Source organism: Geosmithia morbida (genome assembly GCF_012550715.1).
Source record: "Geosmithia morbida isolate 1262 chromosome Unknown scaffold_3, whole genome shotgun sequence".
NCBI classification, from domain to species: domain Eukaryota; kingdom Fungi; phylum Ascomycota; class Sordariomycetes; order Hypocreales; family Bionectriaceae; genus Geosmithia; species Geosmithia morbida.
In genome coordinates, this window is record NW_023336190.1 from 360349 (window position 1) to 379345 (window position 18997).

At 56.2% G+C, this 18997-nt stretch overlaps 5 protein-coding genes across 5 annotated transcripts; 3 read left to right on the forward strand and 2 right to left on the reverse strand.

Annotated features, from left to right (window-relative positions):
• Window positions 1-614: 614 nt before the first annotated feature.
• On the reverse strand, window positions 615-2931 carry GMORB2_5060 (putative conserved protein YyaL, SSP411 family; the record flags this gene model as incomplete). The annotated part of the gene is made up of 3 exons (XM_035467034.1): window positions 615-952; window positions 1044-2618; window positions 2682-2931. The coding sequence occupies 3 exons, from the start codon at window positions 2929-2931 to the stop codon at window positions 615-617; spliced, it is 2163 nt and encodes a 720-aa protein (XP_035323046.1).
• A 1315-nt stretch (window positions 2932-4246) lies between these two features.
• Window positions 4247-7903, forward strand: GMORB2_5061 (Arb2 domain; the record flags this gene model as incomplete). The annotated part of the gene is made up of 8 exons (XM_035467035.1): window positions 4247-4318; window positions 4380-4452; window positions 4513-4522; window positions 4591-5585; window positions 5652-5772; window positions 6525-6640; window positions 6766-7442; window positions 7514-7903. 8 exons carry the CDS (start codon window positions 4247-4249, stop codon window positions 7901-7903), a joined length of 2454 nt encoding a protein of 817 aa, XP_035323047.1.
• Window positions 7904-8135: 232 nt separating this feature from the next.
• GMORB2_5062 (uncharacterized protein) lies at window positions 8136-9938 on the reverse strand (the record flags this gene model as incomplete). Its single annotated transcript, XM_035467036.1, has 1 exon — window positions 8136-9938. One exon carries the CDS (start codon window positions 9936-9938, stop codon window positions 8136-8138), a length of 1803 nt encoding a protein of 600 aa, XP_035323048.1.
• Window positions 9939-10294: 356 nt separating this feature from the next.
• Window positions 10295-11901, forward strand: GMORB2_5063 (tRNA threonylcarbamoyladenosine dehydratase; the record flags this gene model as incomplete). The annotated part of the gene is made up of 2 exons (XM_035467037.1): window positions 10295-10477; window positions 10540-11901. The coding sequence occupies 2 exons, from the start codon at window positions 10295-10297 to the stop codon at window positions 11899-11901; spliced, it is 1545 nt and encodes a 514-aa protein (XP_035323049.1).
• A 3057-nt stretch (window positions 11902-14958) lies between these two features.
• GMORB2_5064 (uncharacterized protein) lies at window positions 14959-17916 on the forward strand (the record flags this gene model as incomplete). The annotated part of the gene is made up of 3 exons (XM_035467038.1): window positions 14959-15266; window positions 15415-16716; window positions 16881-17916. 3 exons carry the CDS (start codon window positions 14959-14961, stop codon window positions 17914-17916), a joined length of 2646 nt encoding a protein of 881 aa, XP_035323050.1.
• Between the last annotated feature and the right edge of the window lie 1081 nt (window positions 17917-18997).

Below are 18997 nucleotides of genomic sequence, written 5' to 3' on the forward strand. Positions count from 1 at the left end.
TTTTCCCAACCCACATACCACACCACAATTACCTGATCTCCAACTTGAAAAAAAGGGGGTGGGGGAGGGAGGAGGAGGAAAGAGATGTATTGTTGAAAAGGCAGCATGGCAACATTCAAAGGGGAAAAAAAACAGTATGGCAGGAGAGCAGCAACATGTATCCAGACATCAGGGTGTTTGAAATTTTGCTTCGATACCCATTTCCCAATAATGCTAGTTACTGCTGTAAATTAGATACCCTGCCGTTTTGACCGTCGACACGGAAAAAAAAAAGAAAGTAAGACCAGAGGATATATTATATATAAAAAAACACACGTTGATTTCTCTTCTTTTTGGGTTGCAAAACCGCCCATCCTCCCATTCTTTTGCCGCCCAAGATACGCCTTGAGTACTAGTACTATTGTTTGTACTCTGCATATAAAAATAGACCCAACCTGTATAAAGCATACGCGAGAACTGGAAATGTCACCCATGAATTTTTTTTCTCTTTGCAATGTGAACGGTAGTGTAGGCCCGTGGGGGGGGGGGGGGGGGGGGGGGGGAGCAAAGCAGAAACAGAAAATGATAGAAAAGAGGACGAAATAGAAAAGAGAAAGTAAACAAAAAAAGAGAATTCATGCCTTCTCCCTAGTAGTCGCGTACTTGACATCCACCGCTCCCTTGTCATCGAGACCCAGCCTAGCCGTCACGACGCCGGAAAGCAGACCAGGGAAGAGCCATGGATGCTGTATCATCTCGACTTCGAACACGTTGATCGTCTCGCGTGCCAGGTCAGTGTACTTGGCGTCCTTGAGCACTTGGCCGAGTCGGAAAAGATTGGATACGGAGACGGTGTTGGTCGACGGCAGGGATGTGTCCATGCCATCCTTCAGGCGGATAATGGTGTGAGGTGCTGAGGCAGTAGTTGAGTAGTAACCACCCTCTGGGTCGCTGAAGAGGGAGATTTGTGTTTCTAAACATACCACGTTAGATTAGACACGAAAGGGGGGGGGGGGGTAGATGTGACGGAGATATCATGGGCAGGATGAGAAGAATGAACTCACTTTGGACAATGTCGGCAAATTCGAGTATCGTCTCATCGCCAGTGGCATAGAATAGATCGATAAGGCCGAGGACAAGGTAGGCGTAATCATCTGCGAAGCCTTCACCACTCTTTCCGTGCCTCCATATCCGGGAGAGGGTTTTCGAGCTCTTGTCCCAGAGCTGGCTTCTGATAAAGGCGGCAGCTTTGCTGGCGGCCTGGATATATCTCGCACTCTTCTCCGGACACAGTTGTGCGAGAGCGGTGCCGGTCTGAGCCAAGGCCGAGATGACGAGACCGTTCCATCCCGTGACTACCTTGTCGTCCAGCTCGGGTCGCGGCCTATCTCTGTCCCTCCTCTCCTTGAGCACACTCCTGGCCGATTTGATGTACTCCTCCACCGTTGATACGGGGATACCATAATGCCTGCTCAAGTCGTCTGCCGTCCTTCGGATGCATAGGATGTTTTGGTTGATGAAGTCGTCGTTGGGGTCATGGGCCTCGTTGACATTGCCGCCTCCCTGGACACCATAGTGGGCGGCCACGACCTGGCTGACGTTGGGACCCAGAGTCTCAACTATCGAGTCAAATTCCCGACGCGTCCAGAGGTAGTAGGCGCCTTCCTGTGTATCCATGTCTCCTTTCTTAGCGTAGGAGTGGGCGGCTTCGCTCGATGCGAAAGCCCCGTCGGGCAGTGTGATGGGTGGAGATGAAAGGTAGTCGGCGAGCTCTGTGACAACGTCGAAGAATTCGCTGTCTTCCTTGGCGCCGCTTACCTTCCAGGCTTCCAGGTACAGCGAGAGAAGGAGGGCGTTGTCGACGACGAGCTTCTCAAAGTTGGGAACGGTCCAGTCTGCCGTCACAGAGAAGCGGCAAAAGCCAGTTCCACCAACGTGATCGCGCAAAGCGCTGTTGCGAACCTGACGCAACGTAGTCAAGGCCATCTCGAGGGCCTTTGCGCACTCCGACTCACCAACCACGTCTTGAACGGGTTGGGGGAACTGAGAGAGATGCATGAGGAAGATGAGCTTGGGCGGTGTCACAAATTTGGGAGCCAGTCCGAAGCCGCCGTATACCGGGTCAAAAGTGCCAGCAATATGAGCGTAGGCTTCCTCCAGCTGGTCCAGGTCCACTTCACCCAGCACGACAGGCCTGGTCTTCGCTCCGAGATCCGAGGAGGGCGCGGGCTCTGCGTGGCCAAGAGTGTTGAGTCTACCCTCGGCGGCAAAGTTCTTAAGCTGGTCGACAGTATCGGTAGCCTCCTTGCGGCATCGAGCCTCGTGATTCCTCCAAATGTTGCGCATCTTCTTCACGACATCCAGGAAGTCGGGAATATCGTCGCCAGTTTCCGTCGCGGTGCGCCGTGCTGAACTCTGGCCGGGCCAGTAGGTTCCACCAAACACGGGCTCCAAATTGGGAGTGAGAAAGAGATTGAGAGGCCATCCGCCTGAGCTGCTGACGGCCTGAACATAGTTCATGTAGATGGCATCGAGATCCGGGCGTTCATCGCGGTCTACGGCGATGGGTATGAAATGCTCGCTAAGTATAGAGGCACACTCGGGGTTCGAGAAGGACTCCTGAGCCATGAGCCGACAGTCTGCGACGTGGTGCGATTAGTGGCTTGTATGTCATCGGCAAGTCACCGAGCCAAAGCACTCACAATAGCAGGCCTTGTAGCCGATATGGAGGAATATGAGCTTGTGCTCCTTCTTAGCGCGCTCAACGCTCGCATTATCCAGCTGCTGCCAGGCAACGGGACTTCCGGCCAGGCTCCTCACAAAGGGGCTCAGGCTGTCACCAGCGCGGTTCTGGAGAGGCTCGACGGGTGTATTGGCGGGGGCGGTCCCATCTGACTGTCCGGGGGCCATGCCCATGGCCCTGGCCGAGGCCGTAAGTTCTGAAGCGACCATGGTTTCTGTGGTTGCGATGGGAGTTGCGGGACTATTTTTAGTCGTCTGGGCTGAGCACGGTTCGAGTAGATGGGGCCGGTCCAGATAGGCGAGACGTGAGCCAGGCGAAGGGAGGGGGTAGAAGAAGCTATTCCAAACGTGCCCGGCCTCTTGCTTCCCTTGCCGGGATCGTGAACGGTCGGAACGGAGCAGAAGAGGCGATAGCGTAGAGCGAAGAGAAAGGGGATGCTCTAGCTAGATGGCAAGAGACGTGAACCCCGCCGAGGACCATGGAAAGTAATAGTGGAAGTAGGGGAGCTACCGGGGCGTGATGGGGTGAGTAAGGCGGGGCAGTAGCCACCGCTCGCCGAGTCGCCGATAGACGTCTACAGGGCGCTGAGCGAGAGCCAAACAGTCGGTACGTCATGAGAGTGGGCACTGGGCCAATTGGTGGGTACCTTCTGTGTGTGTTTTCCGCCTGGGGGGCTCCTCACTGATGGGCAGTGGGCACCTGCCACTGGACCTGGTACAGTGACGATACTACAGTACCTACCTGTATGGGTATGCTGCTATTATAGTCTGTTAGGTACCTGCCAGGGGCCAAGGCTCGACCCATTGGGCCATCTCCCTTTCGTAGGTGGAAAGGGCAATCGCCCACAGGGTCCTTCCCTGCTTAACCTTCATCACGTAATCACCCTATACTCGGCCGCATTCGGGAACGAGCCCAGAGTCGGAACTGTTCAGGACCATCTTGGGGTTAGGAGTATACCGCAAGTATCGGATTGTAAAGCCGTTCATTGAATTATGACCAGCAGTGATAGGTTATGCAATCAGTGTCTGAATACAACCGGCGTCACGTCACGTGTCATGCGCTGGCTGTCTCGCATAATCTGAGCGCTAGGCAGGCACAGGAGGAGGGAGGGTTGTCGGCGATCAATCCGTCTTAGAGAGGCGGGGCCCTGGAAATTTTGTGCGCATCTGACAGACGCATCCTTTCCTTCTAGACTGATGGTCCTATTGCATCAATCCTGCACGGGCAGCGCAGCATTCATGTATGTATTAATCGAGTATTATTATCATGATTATCAGTAGAAATAGTGCATGTAAGATGATGCTAATCACAAGACCAACTATTACTGCCAGCCTACCACTGAGACTCATCGGTTCCACATGGTTGGACCTGGGGCACTAATGCGGTTGCTTATCGATATGAAATATTACCGTCATCCTCCCCCGGTCACCCTTCGTCACCCTCACGGTCTCATCCTCTCTCATCCTTCACGCACCGAGCACATTTCCTCGGTCCATCACATCGGTGTGCCCGTCATCCGCCATCATGGACGAACCCACATACACCGTCTTTGTCAGGGTGCCCATTCCTCGGGGTGACTTTGTTGATCCGCCGCCGGTACGTTGTCTGGTGTACGTCCTTGGAGAGAGCTCTGACTCGTTGCTGATCATTTCTCTAGGTCAGCTGGAATACAACCAAAGACGAAGAATTGTGGAGGATCCTATCCGGCGCAACACAGCAGGAGATAGACTGTAAGCCTTCATTGCCACCCCCCTCCACACGGTATCAGACTAATCATTTCTGCCTCACAGGGAACCAAGTGTACGCTTGGTGGCTAAGCCCTCCTCGTCCTTTCGCATAGTTTACTGACGATGATTGTTCTCCTATAGGGCCGACGACTTCAATGTTCCCGTAGACTTCCTCCTCAGGCAGGTCGACTATCTCACCGAACGTCACGCATCGCAAGTCCGTGCCCAGGTCCGCAAGGCCACCGCTGCCGCCAAGAGTGGCGGCAGCTCCAATGGCCCGTTACCTGCCCCCCCGGGGTCCGACTCAGCCGCTGGCATCCGCTCATTACGACGCAATTCGCGAACCATGCGCACCGTCGGAAGCGGCTCTGCGACACCCATCAATGCATCCCAGCGTCCCGTCGTATCCCGTAATGCCTCGGGTGCAACGGCCGTACCCCGCGACATGGGCAGCGCGTCGCCCAGCCCCGCCAACTCGGGCAGGATGGTGTCGGCAGCCGACCAGCCCGGTCGTCGCAGGCTTTCGTCACTACCCATAGCCACCAATACCGACGACCAAGAAGTACCGGCACGACGCGCAGAGACAGACGCATCACCGGGTGCAGAGCAGGATACGGCAAAGGATGATCGGTCGCCGTCGCCCGGCCCGGCCGAGTCCAGCTCGACAACGACATCCGACGACGAATCTATGCCGGCGCAATCCCGCATCATCCGCCGTCCTCCTCGCTTCCAGAGCCAAGATACGACGAACGCCTACGCCGACGATGAGGACGATGACGATGACAGTTCCGAGCCGGCCTTTCAGCCGTACAAACCACCCGCTGGATCCGCCCAGACATCGGCGCATGACCTGTCGTCGACGCTGCGGGGCGACGGCGTCGCACGGACAAACTCATCAAGGAGGCCGACCAAGCAATCGTCGCGAGACCAGCGTGGCCATAATTCCCAGACATCTGATTCAGACACGAGCTCAGCGATGCAGCCTTCGTGTAGTGCCCCCAAGCCGCACAGGGCAGCCGGACCCTTGTCGCCTCGTCGGACAGCCGAGCTGGCGGGTCGAAGCTCCGGCGGTAGGGGGTCACACGAAGGCAGCGACGGCACACCTAGTATGGGTAGCAGCTTCAGTGACCTTGATGGTATGTTCCCTCCCGCTTATTCATGCGTATTCCGATTTCACCTAACATCGAATGCCATCGTTATAGATGCCTCGGTCACACAATCGGCTCTTGAGGAAGCACTGGCCAGTCACATGAACCGTGGCATGGGAAGTCGCTTCAGCATAAGCCAAGCCTTTCGAAGTCGGTATACTCCCGGCGGAGGCCAGTAAAAGATCGGGCTCATGGCTTTTTGATTCTGCTCTTCGTGTTTCTTCTTGCTCTTCTCCTTGCTGTAATATCTTTCATTTCCTCTGGTCTGGACAGGCGTGCGTGTAACCGGTGTTTTGTTCCTTTTCTGTCTTGTTTTCTGGGATATAGTTTGGACCACGCGGGTGGCCGCATGAGGCCCCCCCTGGGCGTTTTGTGTGTTTGCCCTCGCGGCAATGATTGTCGATTATTCTATTCGATTGTATGATGATTATGATGGGCCTTGACAGGGTGGAATGGCATGGAAAATTGTGTGTACCAGCTTTACTCTGTATCTGAGGTATATCATGACCCAAAGACTTCTCGTCATCAGAGAAACGAACACTTCCTCCTGCATCGTAACACTGAAACAGGTCATTTTGTTTGCCCTGAATAAGTCTACGCAATACTCTCCTCGAGGGCGTGGTTCCTCTGGTGTATGCAGGCACCTTCACCTTCAACTCACCACTCTTCACTCTCGTTCTCCTTCTCTCTGCTGTCTCCTTCCATCACCTCCACCACCACCACCACCACCATATCTCCAGATACACCTCGATCTGCACACTTCCTCCCGTCTTCTGCATCAACGTAAAGCCCATCATGTACTTCCGCCACTGGTCGGGTCTGCCCGAAGACATTTCCTTCCCGTCCGACCTGGAGGGCCTCGGGTTCGACAACTCCCCCAACACACACACCGGGATAAAGCCCCGTCGGCTAACAGGTTCACATCAGATACTTTATCAACGATGACGATGAACTCCGCTCCCTCGAGGACCCAGACCAGTATTTCAGGCATTTCTTCAACCGCAACATGCGCGTCAACATGCGACGACGTTTTGCCATAGACAGTGTGTTGACTTTCTTCTCTTTTTTTCCCCCACCCCCTTGACCTATCGTTCTTTTGAAGAAGAGGGGGAGGAGGAGCAGGAGGAGGAGGAGGTCGGGACGCGACAGCTGATGTGATGATGTATAGGTTGCCTGGAGAAGGTTATACACGAGCGCCTGTCGAATCTCAATCTGGTCAAGACGCCCCTCCCGCTGGACACCCCGTCGACGATGAAGCACGTCCCCGTCTTCATTGACGCCGACCTGCCCAGCAGGACCCGCGTCGTCGTCATCTTCGGCGAGACGAGCAACATGCTCGGCCAGCTGGCCGGGCGCGTGGTGACGGGCGAAGGCGGCATATCCCAAGGGAGCATGGTGTCAGTGGTGGAGGAACTGCGGCGCCAGCACAGCGGTCCGGATGACCTGTCCCCCCCCGGGATCCTGGTGGCCAACACGGGCCAGCTGTACTGGTGGCCCGAGGGGTCGCGAGCCCTCACCGTCGGTGCGAGTTCCACCCTCCCGCTGCCCAGCCTGGTGCACGCCGGCTGGCGCTTCTCCGCGCAGGCTAACGAGGTGAGGGGCCACGAGACGCCGCAGCGGCACGTGCAGAGCGTGTTCGATGACGCGCTGACGCGCCTCCTCCAGCCCGGCGCGCGCGTAGACATCGTCGCCATCGGCGACACGTGCGACTACGTCGAGCGTTTCCTCGACGCCGAGGCCAGCTGGGCCGTCTGGGGTGCGCGCCTGGGCTTCATGCTCCTCATCGACCCCATCTGCGAGGCGGGCCGTCTGTCGAACGTTGCCTTCAAGGACTTCCTCTCCAAGGTGAGGTCGAGAACAGCACTCGCGTCGTGCTCATAGTTTATTTCCTCCTCCTTTCTGACCCCGCTCCGCAGCGCTCCCGCGGCTACCTCCGCTCCACCGAGCCCGTCGACACCCCCCTCGCCACGCCGGAAGGGAACCCGCACCTGTGCATTGGCGCCTTGGGCATGCCGTGCTACTCGTCCGCCGAGCCCAACTACACAGAGTGCATCCTCGTCCGGTCGCTGCCCCACATACTGGGCTACCTCGGGAGGAACGCGCTGGATCCCGGGGCGGTGAATGAGCCCATAGCCCACGTGCCGACTACCACGCCCCCGGATGATGAGGTTGTCGAAGAGGAGGACGGATTCGATGACGCTGCATGGGCCCAGGTCGATGATGCGCAGAAGCCAGACGTCGAGTATTTCGATTCCAAGATACTAGATCTACAGAGGAAGCAAGAGCGTTTGTGGAACGAGTTTTAAGAGACGGGCGAGGCGCCGGGCTCGGATGCGGAGGATGAGGAGGGAGGTGGCAAGGCTGCTGATGCTGAGCACGTTTAAAGGGAGGGGGGGATACAAGTGATTGTTTTCACCTACAATCTGGCATTGTTTTAGTAGTTGAGGAGGGGGGGGGGGCGGTGACAAAAAGACGCTAGGGACATTAAGATCAGACACAACACAAAGGGGTTTATTATACACGCTTCATCCATCACTCTCAAGCCTTGACGTAGCGCGTGATGCCATCGTTTCCGGGCTTGAGATCCTCAATCAGGTCGCTCGTCCTCTTAGATCGCTCCCTTATGACGGCGCCCTCGGCGGACCAACGGCCTTCAACCTCGGGGTCGTCGCCCTTGCTGGATCCCCAGAATGATAGGACGCTGGGACGGCTCTGCTGCCTCTTGGCCTCCTCCCTCCTCTGGCTCTCCTCGCGTGCCAGCCTGGCCACCATGACGGACCAGTTGTCTAGACCTGTCCTGAGGCACTCGCGGCACCGCTCCTTGGCGACTCGGGTGTCGTTGCCGGCCTCGGAAGACCTGGAGGGGGAGGCATCGGCGTCCTTGGAGGACAGGGAGCGCAGCTGCTCCTCCGCCACGTCGACTCCCTCGCGAGTCCAGGCGATGCCGTCCTCTCGCGATGACGTGGCGTAGAGGATCTCGCCAATGTACAGGCTGAGTGAAGCTTCGATGCAGCGCTCCTGGGCGTCGCGCCAGGGAGGCTGTGTGCCGTCGGGCTGGGGAGGGGGGTAGTCGGGCTGAGAGAAAAAGCGGACGAAACGGTGGTAAAGGGAGCGTCGGCGTTCGTCTGCACCGAGGTGTGAGGTCGGCGGTGGCGTTTCAGGCAGGGAGCGGCGTGCCTTGAGCAGCGAGAGGTAAATGGGCAGAGCTCCTGCCGTGTCACCACTACGGGCTTTGTGGTTCGCCAGGGCACCTAAGGCGTCCAGGACGTTCTGGGAAATAGCCGAGGGGGAGGAGGAGGATGATGAAGTGCGGGTGGTGGCACCATGGTCGTCCTTGAGGACAAACGTCTTTGGATCGTACGGCAGCCTAGTCTGGTCCATGCCCTGGGTGGCTTCGGCCAGTGCCAGGCTATACAGGGCCTCGGAGCCGACCTGATGACGCTTTGTGTCGACGAAATTGGCGTACTCGAGGGCTGCCTCCATCTTCTGACGTGGCGTCAGGCCCCGCGTCGCCACGATCTTGAGGTAGTACCGGTCCGCAGGCGGGAAGGCCACCTCGCAATCCTCCTCGCGAGGAGCGGGGGGGCTGCCTGCGGGGATGGGCTGGGGTCGGGGGTTGGAGGGTCCGAGGACGAACTGCGGAGGCCAGACATGCATCCTGTCGCTGTTGGACTCCTTCAGCCATCCGTCGACGATGCCTGCGGCCCTGGCCGTCAGCATCATGGCTTCGAAGTAGCCCCGGCGCCACTCCTCGCTCTTGCCCGAGACGTCGTGCGGGATGAACTCCCACGGCACCTCGTTGTTGGGGTCCTCGTGGTCATGCAGGCGCGTGACGCCTTGGCCGCTGCTCCTGTCGGGGTCCTCGAGCGCCAGGCACAGCTTGCGCGCCAGCTGGTACGCCATGGTCCACGACACGTTCCTGTGCTCCGGGTTGGTCCACTTGTGCGCGTCGCGCAGCAGCTTGCGCTCCTGCCATCCCCACTCATGCGGGGTCGGGTACTCACGCTCCAGCACCTCCTCCAGGTAGAAGAAGTAGATGGTAAAGATGCAGAGAGCCCCGACCCACGAGATGATGGCGTATCGGACCAAGAGCTTGGCTTCGTGCCGCAGCCACGTCGCTACCGCCGGACGCTCCGCCGATGCGTAGCCGCGGTCGAGGGTCACCGTCGTCGTCGTCCCCGTCGACGAGAGGAAGGGCACCGTGGGCCGGGATCGCGTGCTGAGTCGGGCCACATGGGCTGTTGGCGATGTTTTCGGCTGCTGCGTAATGTGGATTCGGCGCTGCACCGACTGGTTGATGGGGCGCTGCCAGGCAAGGCGCCCTGCTGGCGGCGGCCGCATAGCTGAACTGCGGTTGGGAGCCAGTAGCCCCTTAATGGAGACCGTACTCTTTTCTACTTATCCTTCTTCTCTTATGACTTGAGAGCCGGAGCAAGCCGCTGCGTCGATGAGGCCATTGGCGGAGAGGAAGACTAAGGAGAGCAAAGATTAAAGAAGTGTTGGCTGCAATATTACAGTCGGGCGATTGACTGAGGCGTCGATCGTTTCCCGCAGTAGCGCCAGATGTCAGATGACTAAGCCGGTTTTCAAATGTCACGACGTGGTCCAAAAATTTAGAGGGTCCGTCGTCGTCGGAAGAACGGTGAGGGATCAAGGACGTTCAAGAAATAAAGTCGTCTAATATATGATGGAAGAGCATGGCGCCTTCAATAATAGACTCATTTTCAGACCACCGAGCCCAGCTGGTGGCGACAGGCGTCATCTCTAGTGCTGTTGCACTCTCACTTCTTCTGGGATATCAGAACTTTGAGAGGAAGGAGAAGCTATCGGCACTTAAGGACTCGATACCATCTCTCGAGGAGGAACATGGAACCCGGCAGGTGAGAAGACCGGGAATCAAACTCTGCACTGATGTTGCATCCCAACTGACGATTCGCAACAGCTCAACAGCTTTGGGGCGACGGCGTCGGCAGCCGACATCGAGGATGCCAGGAACCAAGCGCTAGCCCGTCGGGCGCAGGCCGGTGACTTCGAGGAGGAGCTCATCACGGAGCAGCTGGCACGCAACCGCGTATTCCTGGGCGACGACGGACTATCTAAGCTACGGGACTCGGTTGTGGTGGTGGTCGGGTGCGGCGGTGTGGGGTCCCACTGCGCGGCGTCGCTGGCCCGCTCGGGCGTGACAAGGCTGCGGCTCGTCGACTTTGACCAGGTCACGCTGAGCTCCCTGAACCGGCATGCGGTAGCGACGCTGGCGGACGTGGGCATCCCCAAGGTGCGGTGCCTGGAGAGGCGGCTGGTGGCGATCGCGCCGTGGGTGCGGTTCGACCTGCGGCAGCAGAAATTTGACGAGCACTCGGCCGAGGCGATGCTGGGGGCGTGGGATCTCGCGGGCGACGACGGCCACCACGGCCGGCGGCCCGACTTCATCGTCGACGCCATCGACAACATCGAGACCAAGGTGGAACTCCTGAAACTGTGTCACGAGAAGGAGCTGCCGGTCATCAGCTCGATGGGGGCTGGGTGCAAGTCGGACCCGACGCGCATCGTCGTGGGGGACATTGCCTCGACGACGGACGACGGGCTCTCGCGGGCGACGCGGCGGCGGCTCAAGCTCCGGGGCATCACGCGCGGCATCCCGACGGTGTACTCGACGGAGAAGAGTGGGGAGGGCAAGGCGGAGCTGCTTCCGCTGCCGGAGGACGAGTTCCACAAGGGGTCGGTGGGCGACCTGGGCCCGATGCCCTATTTCCGCGTGCGTATCCTCCCGGTGCTAGGCACCATGCCGGCCATCTTCGGCCTCACCATTGCCAATCACGTGATCCTCAGCATCGCGGGCTACCCGCTCGACTACCGCCCGGCCAAGGGCCGCGAGAAGATGTACGAGGGCATCCTGAACTACGTACAGGGCAGCGAGGAGAAGATTGCGCGGTCCTTCCACCCGGGCCTCGTCGGCCTCAAGGTGGCACTGACGACGGACGACGTCGCCTTCCTCGCCGACGACTTCTACCGCTCCCGAAGCGTGCTCTCGTCCATACCTACGCGCATCGTCCTGATACGCTGGCGGAAGCCCGCCGAGTCCACCGTCGACGTCATCGGCGAGGGCACGCCGGACGTCCAGAGGTGCGCCAACCTGCGCTTCAGCGATCTAGTCTGTATGACGAAGGAGGAAGCCGTTCGGCACGACAGGGAGGTCCTCGGGGCGGGCAAGCCGCTGGACGAGATCTACGATGCGGACACCATCCGTCGTGTAGACGAGCAGCGCGTCGAGTTAGACAGGTATTATGAGATGTACAGGAGGTGATGTGGTGGTTTGTACGCATAGGACTATTGCTTTAACCACTTCACAAGTAGTTGTTGGTTTCAGTAGATGGTAGTCATCTACTAATAGCCCGATCTATCACCTACACGTGCTCTTCTTCCAGCAAGGGGCCTATGCTGTGTGATTCTGATTCGGGTTATCCTTATTCAATCTCGTGATGCTACGGATCCAGCATCATATTGCCATATTTACCCCTGACAAAGCGGACTATTTATTCCTCCGGACGTTTGGCCGGGGCCCTGTCCCGAGAATCTGCCGGATGTAATACTACGGAGTAGATCTAGTGATATTACCATCTGATGTCCACACAGCAGTTCTGCTAGTGAAAATACTAAAGCTAGTACAGCAGTAATACCTGCTTAGATGGGGGATTCTTGCTAGGATTCACCTTGTTTCTTCTCCTCTTCTCTTCTTTCTTGTTTCTCTTGTTTGTTGTCATGTATTGCTGCATTGTGTTTGTGTGTTTGTTGGAGCTACATATGTATGCCAAGTCGGTGTAGAAGAGACGAAAGAGTAGCGGTGGCGCTGATATAACATTGTACGTCTACCGAGCAAACCTGCTTTATTGTTGGTTTCACAAAGCGGGAGCTCCGTTTAGCACAGTATCGTGGGATGATGGCACAGCGAAGTATCAGCTTCCTCGTTGAGAAGCCTTTGACGGTGTTTGTGACCGCAATTCATTGTCTTGGTTGCTATCCAGTCTTAGCTTGCTGCGAGCCTCCTCCCGATGTATCTGTCCATTACGTTAATGTAAATATAAATGCAAAGCTGCCTATGGTATTAGCCGACAAAAATACTCCACGCCCAACACCTACGTATACTATACTCACTCGTACGCCATGCACATATTGTTATATTACAGGTATCGAGACAAAGGCAATAGATAGATGGAAACAGGCTACGTGTACTACTTGTACAAGTGCTTCCGGATACTTGTGCTCGGAAGGAAGAGTAATCACTTATCCAATGTCTCTCCATCTCCTTTTACAAAACTAGAACCTAACCCAATCACGTCCCAGGCGAGCAATCTATATGCCTCCCCTTCACCGCCAACTTCGCCCTGCTCAGCAGACATTTTAGCAGCATGCCTCATGGCCATTGACAACGGATGGACCGGCCGAGGAGATGACGTCCAAGGTTGATCCATAGATGACTTGCCACGACGTATCACTGTACTCCAGTGTACTCCCCAGCAATGTTTCGGTAGGGCTGCAGAAAGGAAAGTGTCAGACAACGAGTCTGCTTCGGGGGGGGAGGGGGATAGTGAAGTAAGTGACGAAGTCTGTTAAGTGGCTGCGTAGTTATGATGATGTCGCGGAGAAAGAAAGCTGAAGACTGGGAATCCAACTTCAGTTCCTCATTCCCAGGAAATGCATAGCATACTAATCAGGCGAGATCAACTCTTCTATCCCGAACGGAAATCAGACAACGCTGCAGAAAGAGGCAGTGGTGACGGCGCCTTACACACTTGTGGAGTCCCTTTTACAGCGGAAGGAAGAGGAGGCTTTTTTCTTCTTCCTCGTTACGTTTCTGCAGATGCGAATTGAGCCATTCCCTGGTGCCTTTAGGTGCACACGCCTCGTTTGAGAACAGGCAAAATGTGAGATTCTGGCAATTCTATTCTGTAGCACGGGCAAGAGGTGCTGTACCACGCCTTGACACTTGGCCAAATTTTCTGCGCCTTGCCCTGCCCTGTTTTCTCGGAGAGAGAGAGGGAGAGGGAGAGAGAGAAATGGCACAACTTCTGCCTCACTGTGTATGCATTTTCGGAAGAAAGCAGAAAGAGAGTGAGAGGGGAGTGCACGATCATGGAATCCGTCAGCACACCCTTTTCCTTATGAATAGCCTCGCGCTCCTGGCGGTATTGAAAGTGCGTTGCACGTTTGGCTGAACCTATGAAATCTTGTATCTATTCGTATTGGCATGTATGCTCGTCATGCCGTATATCACATTGTCCATCGTATCCACAACGCCTTCCTCCTTGAATCTCCGGCACATGCACACCAGAAGAAGATAGAGTAGTCACAGCTCATAGGAGACGAGGCAAGGTCTTGAAGACGCTATTCGGCCTTACCTACACTGACACAGAAGCCGGGGGTTGGGTTGCTATAAAGGAACGTAAATATCAGAAAGATGCGAATATATGACTAAGCAGGTTAGCAGCAGCCGCATCATCACCATGACGCAGTGGCAGAGGCAGTTATCGATACCATACGACTACTAGAAGCACGACTAGTATACAGCATATTGACAAGCAAAAAGAAATCAAAACAGGAATAGAGTATATAAATTCGACAGATACGAGCGGTCACTAAAGACTTCTCTCGAGTAGCAGTGGTTGTAGTTGTGGAAATCAACTAGTAAAGGGTTGAAGGGGAAGAAGGCATTAGTGAGAACACACCACTAACTTTACAGACGTTAAAAGGTAGGCAAGGCATTGTGTGGTGTTAAGTTCTTGTATCACAATTGCAAAGATGTACTGTGACGGTTTTATATTACTTGCTTACTCATGGTCTTAACGCGGACAATGCGAACCACTATAACTGTTTAAATGAATGAAGGACTATAAGATGATGTACAGTACCGCACCCCTCCCTCTATACAACAATAGCTGTGGATTTCTTATGTACCTATATGTGAATACACAAGATTGGTCTCTTATTGTAACGACAATAATATATATACTTGTACAGCTCTCTTTTCTGCGATGCACGCTATGCTCCATCACCTCCTCTCTCGTTTTATGGCACGTCACTGGCTCTGGCACATTGGCATGACTCTCAGTACTGTCATTCTCTCTTACTCTGAAATCTGAACCAACCAACTCCCCCCCTCTTTCCCACTTCTTCTGATTCGTTCTGTCTTTCAGCGGTGTTTCTTGAAGCGGCGAGAACGAACACGCGGCATGATCTGTAGCCACGTCACACGCTGTTCTCGTCTCGGGCAAAGAACGCGACGCAAACAACAGACCACGACTCCTGAACTCGCTCGATACCGGCCGTAACCTTTGTGTCTGCGGATGCTCCCCGGCCGGCTACAATGGGCAGCGTCAATCTCGATAAGGGCTGGATACCGCACCTCAGCCAGATGCACCAGGGGAAGGGTGCCCAGCCGAACCGGGAGGGAAGCCAGGGAGGAGGGCGAGACCAAGTACGGGAGCAGGACGGCCAGGAGGGGGCTATCGATGACGAGGACCGCATCTTTCAATGTGGCTTCTGCAATCGTCCCGTGACATACGACATCGACACCTTCACGGCCCACGTCCAGGCCGATCTACCGAACCACGGCACCCTGGAAGATGAGACGGCCATCGCAGAGGCCTTTGCCAGGGTGAGCCTCAGGTCTCCGTACGTTGCCTGCCTCGAGAAGGTCCCCACCCCCTCCCAACCCCACACTCCCCACCCCACTCCCCCTCCCGCACACGATCCTCTGCTCGACGCGCACGCTAAATTTTTCTGTCCGCGTCTCGCGTCACGCCTCTGTCAGACCTCCCAGAGTTCGCTCCAGGCAGCAGCCACAATCACCGTCCGGCAAGAAGCGGCCGGGGCCCGATCCGGGCGGACACGGACGCTGCGAATGGGACCCGGACCGGGCCACTGGTGAGCCGGAGCCTAAGAGGCTCAGGTCGCCCGTCACCTCGGACAGGGCAGATCACGGAGATCACGGACCGCCCGCCGCCAAGTTCGACCGCGGCAGGGGCCACAACCACAGCCACAGTCGCGGGTCGCACTCGGTCTGGCAGCTCGATGACCCATATGCCGGCGGTTCAGGCCAGCGTCCGGCCGAGAACCACGGCAGGAACGCCTCTTCGACCGACCAGCCACGCCGACGCCAGGGAGCGGCGCGGCCGACGGATGCCGGCGCCAGGGCCACGACACCCGCCGACGCCCAGGCGCACGGGGACGAGCTTCTCAGGCCCAACACGTCGATGCGCGCCCAGCCGGAGAGCCGGCCGATAACGCAGGACCAGCTGGTCAAGGAGCTCAAGGGCATCTACTCGACGCTCGTCGTCGTCGAGACCAAGTGCATCGAGGTCGACGCGGCGCAGACGGGCAACATAGAGCACAACCCGAGCGCCGAGCAGTGGAAGGCCCTGATCCTCCTGCACCGCACCCTCCTGCACGAGCACCACGACTTCTTCCTCGCCTGCCAGCACCCGGTCGGGAGCGAGGCACTGCGGAGGCTGCCCTACAAGTACTCCATCCCGGCCCGCATGTGGCGCCACGGCATCCACTCCTTCCTCGAGATCCTCCGCCAGCGCCTCCCGGCGTCGTACGACCAGATGCTGGCCTTCATCTACATCGCCTACGGCATGATGTCACTGCTCTACGAGACGGTGCCCGCCTTCGAGGACACATGGCGCGAATGCCTCGGCGACCTGGCCCGCTACCGGATGGCCATCGAGGAGCACGACCTGAGGGACCGCGAGGTCTGGACCGGCGTGGCCCGCTCCTGGTACAGCCTGGCGTCGGACAAGGGCCCCTCGACCGGCCGCCTCTACCACCACCTGGCCATCCTGGCCCGCCCGAACGCTGTGCAGCAGCTCTACTTCTACGTCAAGTCGCTGTGCGTGCCGATCCCCTTCGCCAGTGCCCGGGAGAGTATCATGACCCTGTTTGACCCGCTATTGGCCGGCAACCCCCAGAAGCTGCAGCCGGTAGACGCCGCTTTTGTCCGCGTGCATGCCATCTTGTTCTCCGGGAAGCACGAGGACCAGCTCGAGTCGTCTATGAAGGAGTACATAGAGGGTGTGGACGGCCAGATTGGGCAGATGGCCAGCAGATGGCTCGGGACTGGGTGAGCCCTCTTTTTTTTCTCTTTTTTTTTGCCTTTTTTCTCTTTCCTCAATTTCACACCACCCTTTCTCTACTCCCACCCCTCCTCTCTCAACTTCCCCCTCTCTTTTATTCTCTTTTGACTGGCTGACTGATGTCTCTTTTTTTTTTTAAAAAAAAAAATAGCTATCACATGGGTATCCCTCTTGCGTGTGCACTTTTGGAGTACGGTAACAGAGACAACTTTCTGATGGAGTTGATTCGGCAGCGACACGAGCCGAAGGAGGACAAGACCATTGCCGCCGCTCCCAAAGAAGCTGGAGAACGAGATGGAGGGGGAGAAGAAGGAGAAGCAAGTAACGGAGTATCAGGACAGGACACGAAGAGTGTCAGCACCAGGGAACCGGGGCCAAACGATACGTTTATCAAAGCTCGCTCGCTCCTGGTAAAGGCTTACACTACGATAGTATCGCGATGGGGCGACTACAACACGCTGCCGTTCCTGCACACGATCCTGGCTTTTCTAGACCACGCGTCCCAGTACCCGGAGGCGATGCGCCATATAGAAGAAGAATTCCCTTGGCACCTGACGGCCGTCATGCTAAACTACATACTGCCCAAGCCTGTGGGCAATGTCGATGGCGATGGCGATGACAATGGTGATGGTGATGGTGGTGGTGGTGGTGGTGGTGATGATGGCAACAACGTCTGGGAAAAGGGCAAGAAGACATCGAAGACGAAGAAGATGAAGGGGAAGGGGGCCAACGCACTCGACGCCCAGGCCCACAACGCCCACGTCGCCCACGTCCGCCAGCGCATAGACGACACGGCCACCTTCCCCGGCCCGTACAAGGGCGAGACGCCGCGCCCGCTGCCGGAGGATTTCGCCATGCGAGGCCTCGTCTACACGGAGGACTACTACCCGATCTACTGGTTCCGCGACAGCAGGGTGGAGGAGGAGGAGAAGTTCTTTGAGATGACTTCGATGATGGAGACGCGCAAGGAGAGGATCCTCTGGCTGGGGCGCAGACTCGCCAACCACAAGAGGTGGCTTACGTGGGACGGAGAAGGGCACGGTAGGTTCGACGTCGTTGACAAGTATGCTGAGAGACCCGAGGGCAGGGACCGGTCGGATCAGTCGGAGGTGGCGAGCGAGAAGACGATGTGGAAGGGAAAAGAGGCGGATGTCCGGGGGAGTGTGGTCAAGATTGAGGAGGTATGATTTCTCTCTTCTTCCCCCCCCCCCCCCCCCCCCCTCTCTCTCTCTCTTTTTTCTCTCCCTCTTTTGTTATTACTATACCTCATTCCTTCCATTTGCTTCACCGTTGTGTATATGGTTATCAAGTCTAGTTCCTCGAACGATGTTTTTTTTTTATCATTGCCTTGTCTCTAACTTTTAATGGTTCAAGATGTGCATAGGTGCATCAGACTCACTTCCTGTCTATTACATATAAAGAAAAGGAAGACTTAATAGGGAATTTTCTTTTTAATATATATATAAACAATTTTACGCGTCTCTATACATACATGTACATGCGTAATTATATACGTTTGAGTCAGTGTCGAAACCTCGTTTGAGCCGTTATCTATACACATGTTACGTAGTTATGAGAGCCAATCGGGGTTATTGTGTGTAGATTCTAGCCTTCCTCGTATCCTCCTTGGGACCACCAAGGGGGTCCAGAGCCCCACAGCTTCTTTTCTTGACAAAAAAAAGTGAGGCGACAGGAGATGGCGTAATAATAGCGCGGAGACCGATTTGGTTTAGCTCGGTTGCCTCTTTTCTGCCTTGCGTTGATTGCGAGTGAATAATACGCTACCAACGATAAAACGGTTTGATTATTCTCTTCTTCCGCTTAGTAATACATCATGTTACTTTGTGTGACTGCAAAAAAACTAGCACCAACGAATCTATACCGAAACGGCACAACCATGCATCCCAACGAAAACCGAGAGTGACAAGTTGGGGAAAGCAGAGAGGGAGAGAAGACAGCATGGACCAGTCTTTCGACTCTGCATGCCTAGATAATACGTCATTTCCTTCTCAGGCCGTCCGTGGGAATTTTTCTCCGTTCCGTGTCTCGTTGTGTCATATTCCTGCAGGTGACTGTCCAACCGTCTCTTCTCGCAGGCATTAGTACCCAAGGGAAGTGATGGGGAGTGGAAGAGGAGTAAGATGGCATAGAAGGGGAGTGAAATGAGTGTAGGAGTGCAGAAAGTGGCAGATGGGATATCAGTAGGAGAACAAGGCGAGTGACGTAGAAAAGGGGAGGGAGGAGAGGGAGAGAGAGAGAGAGAGGGGG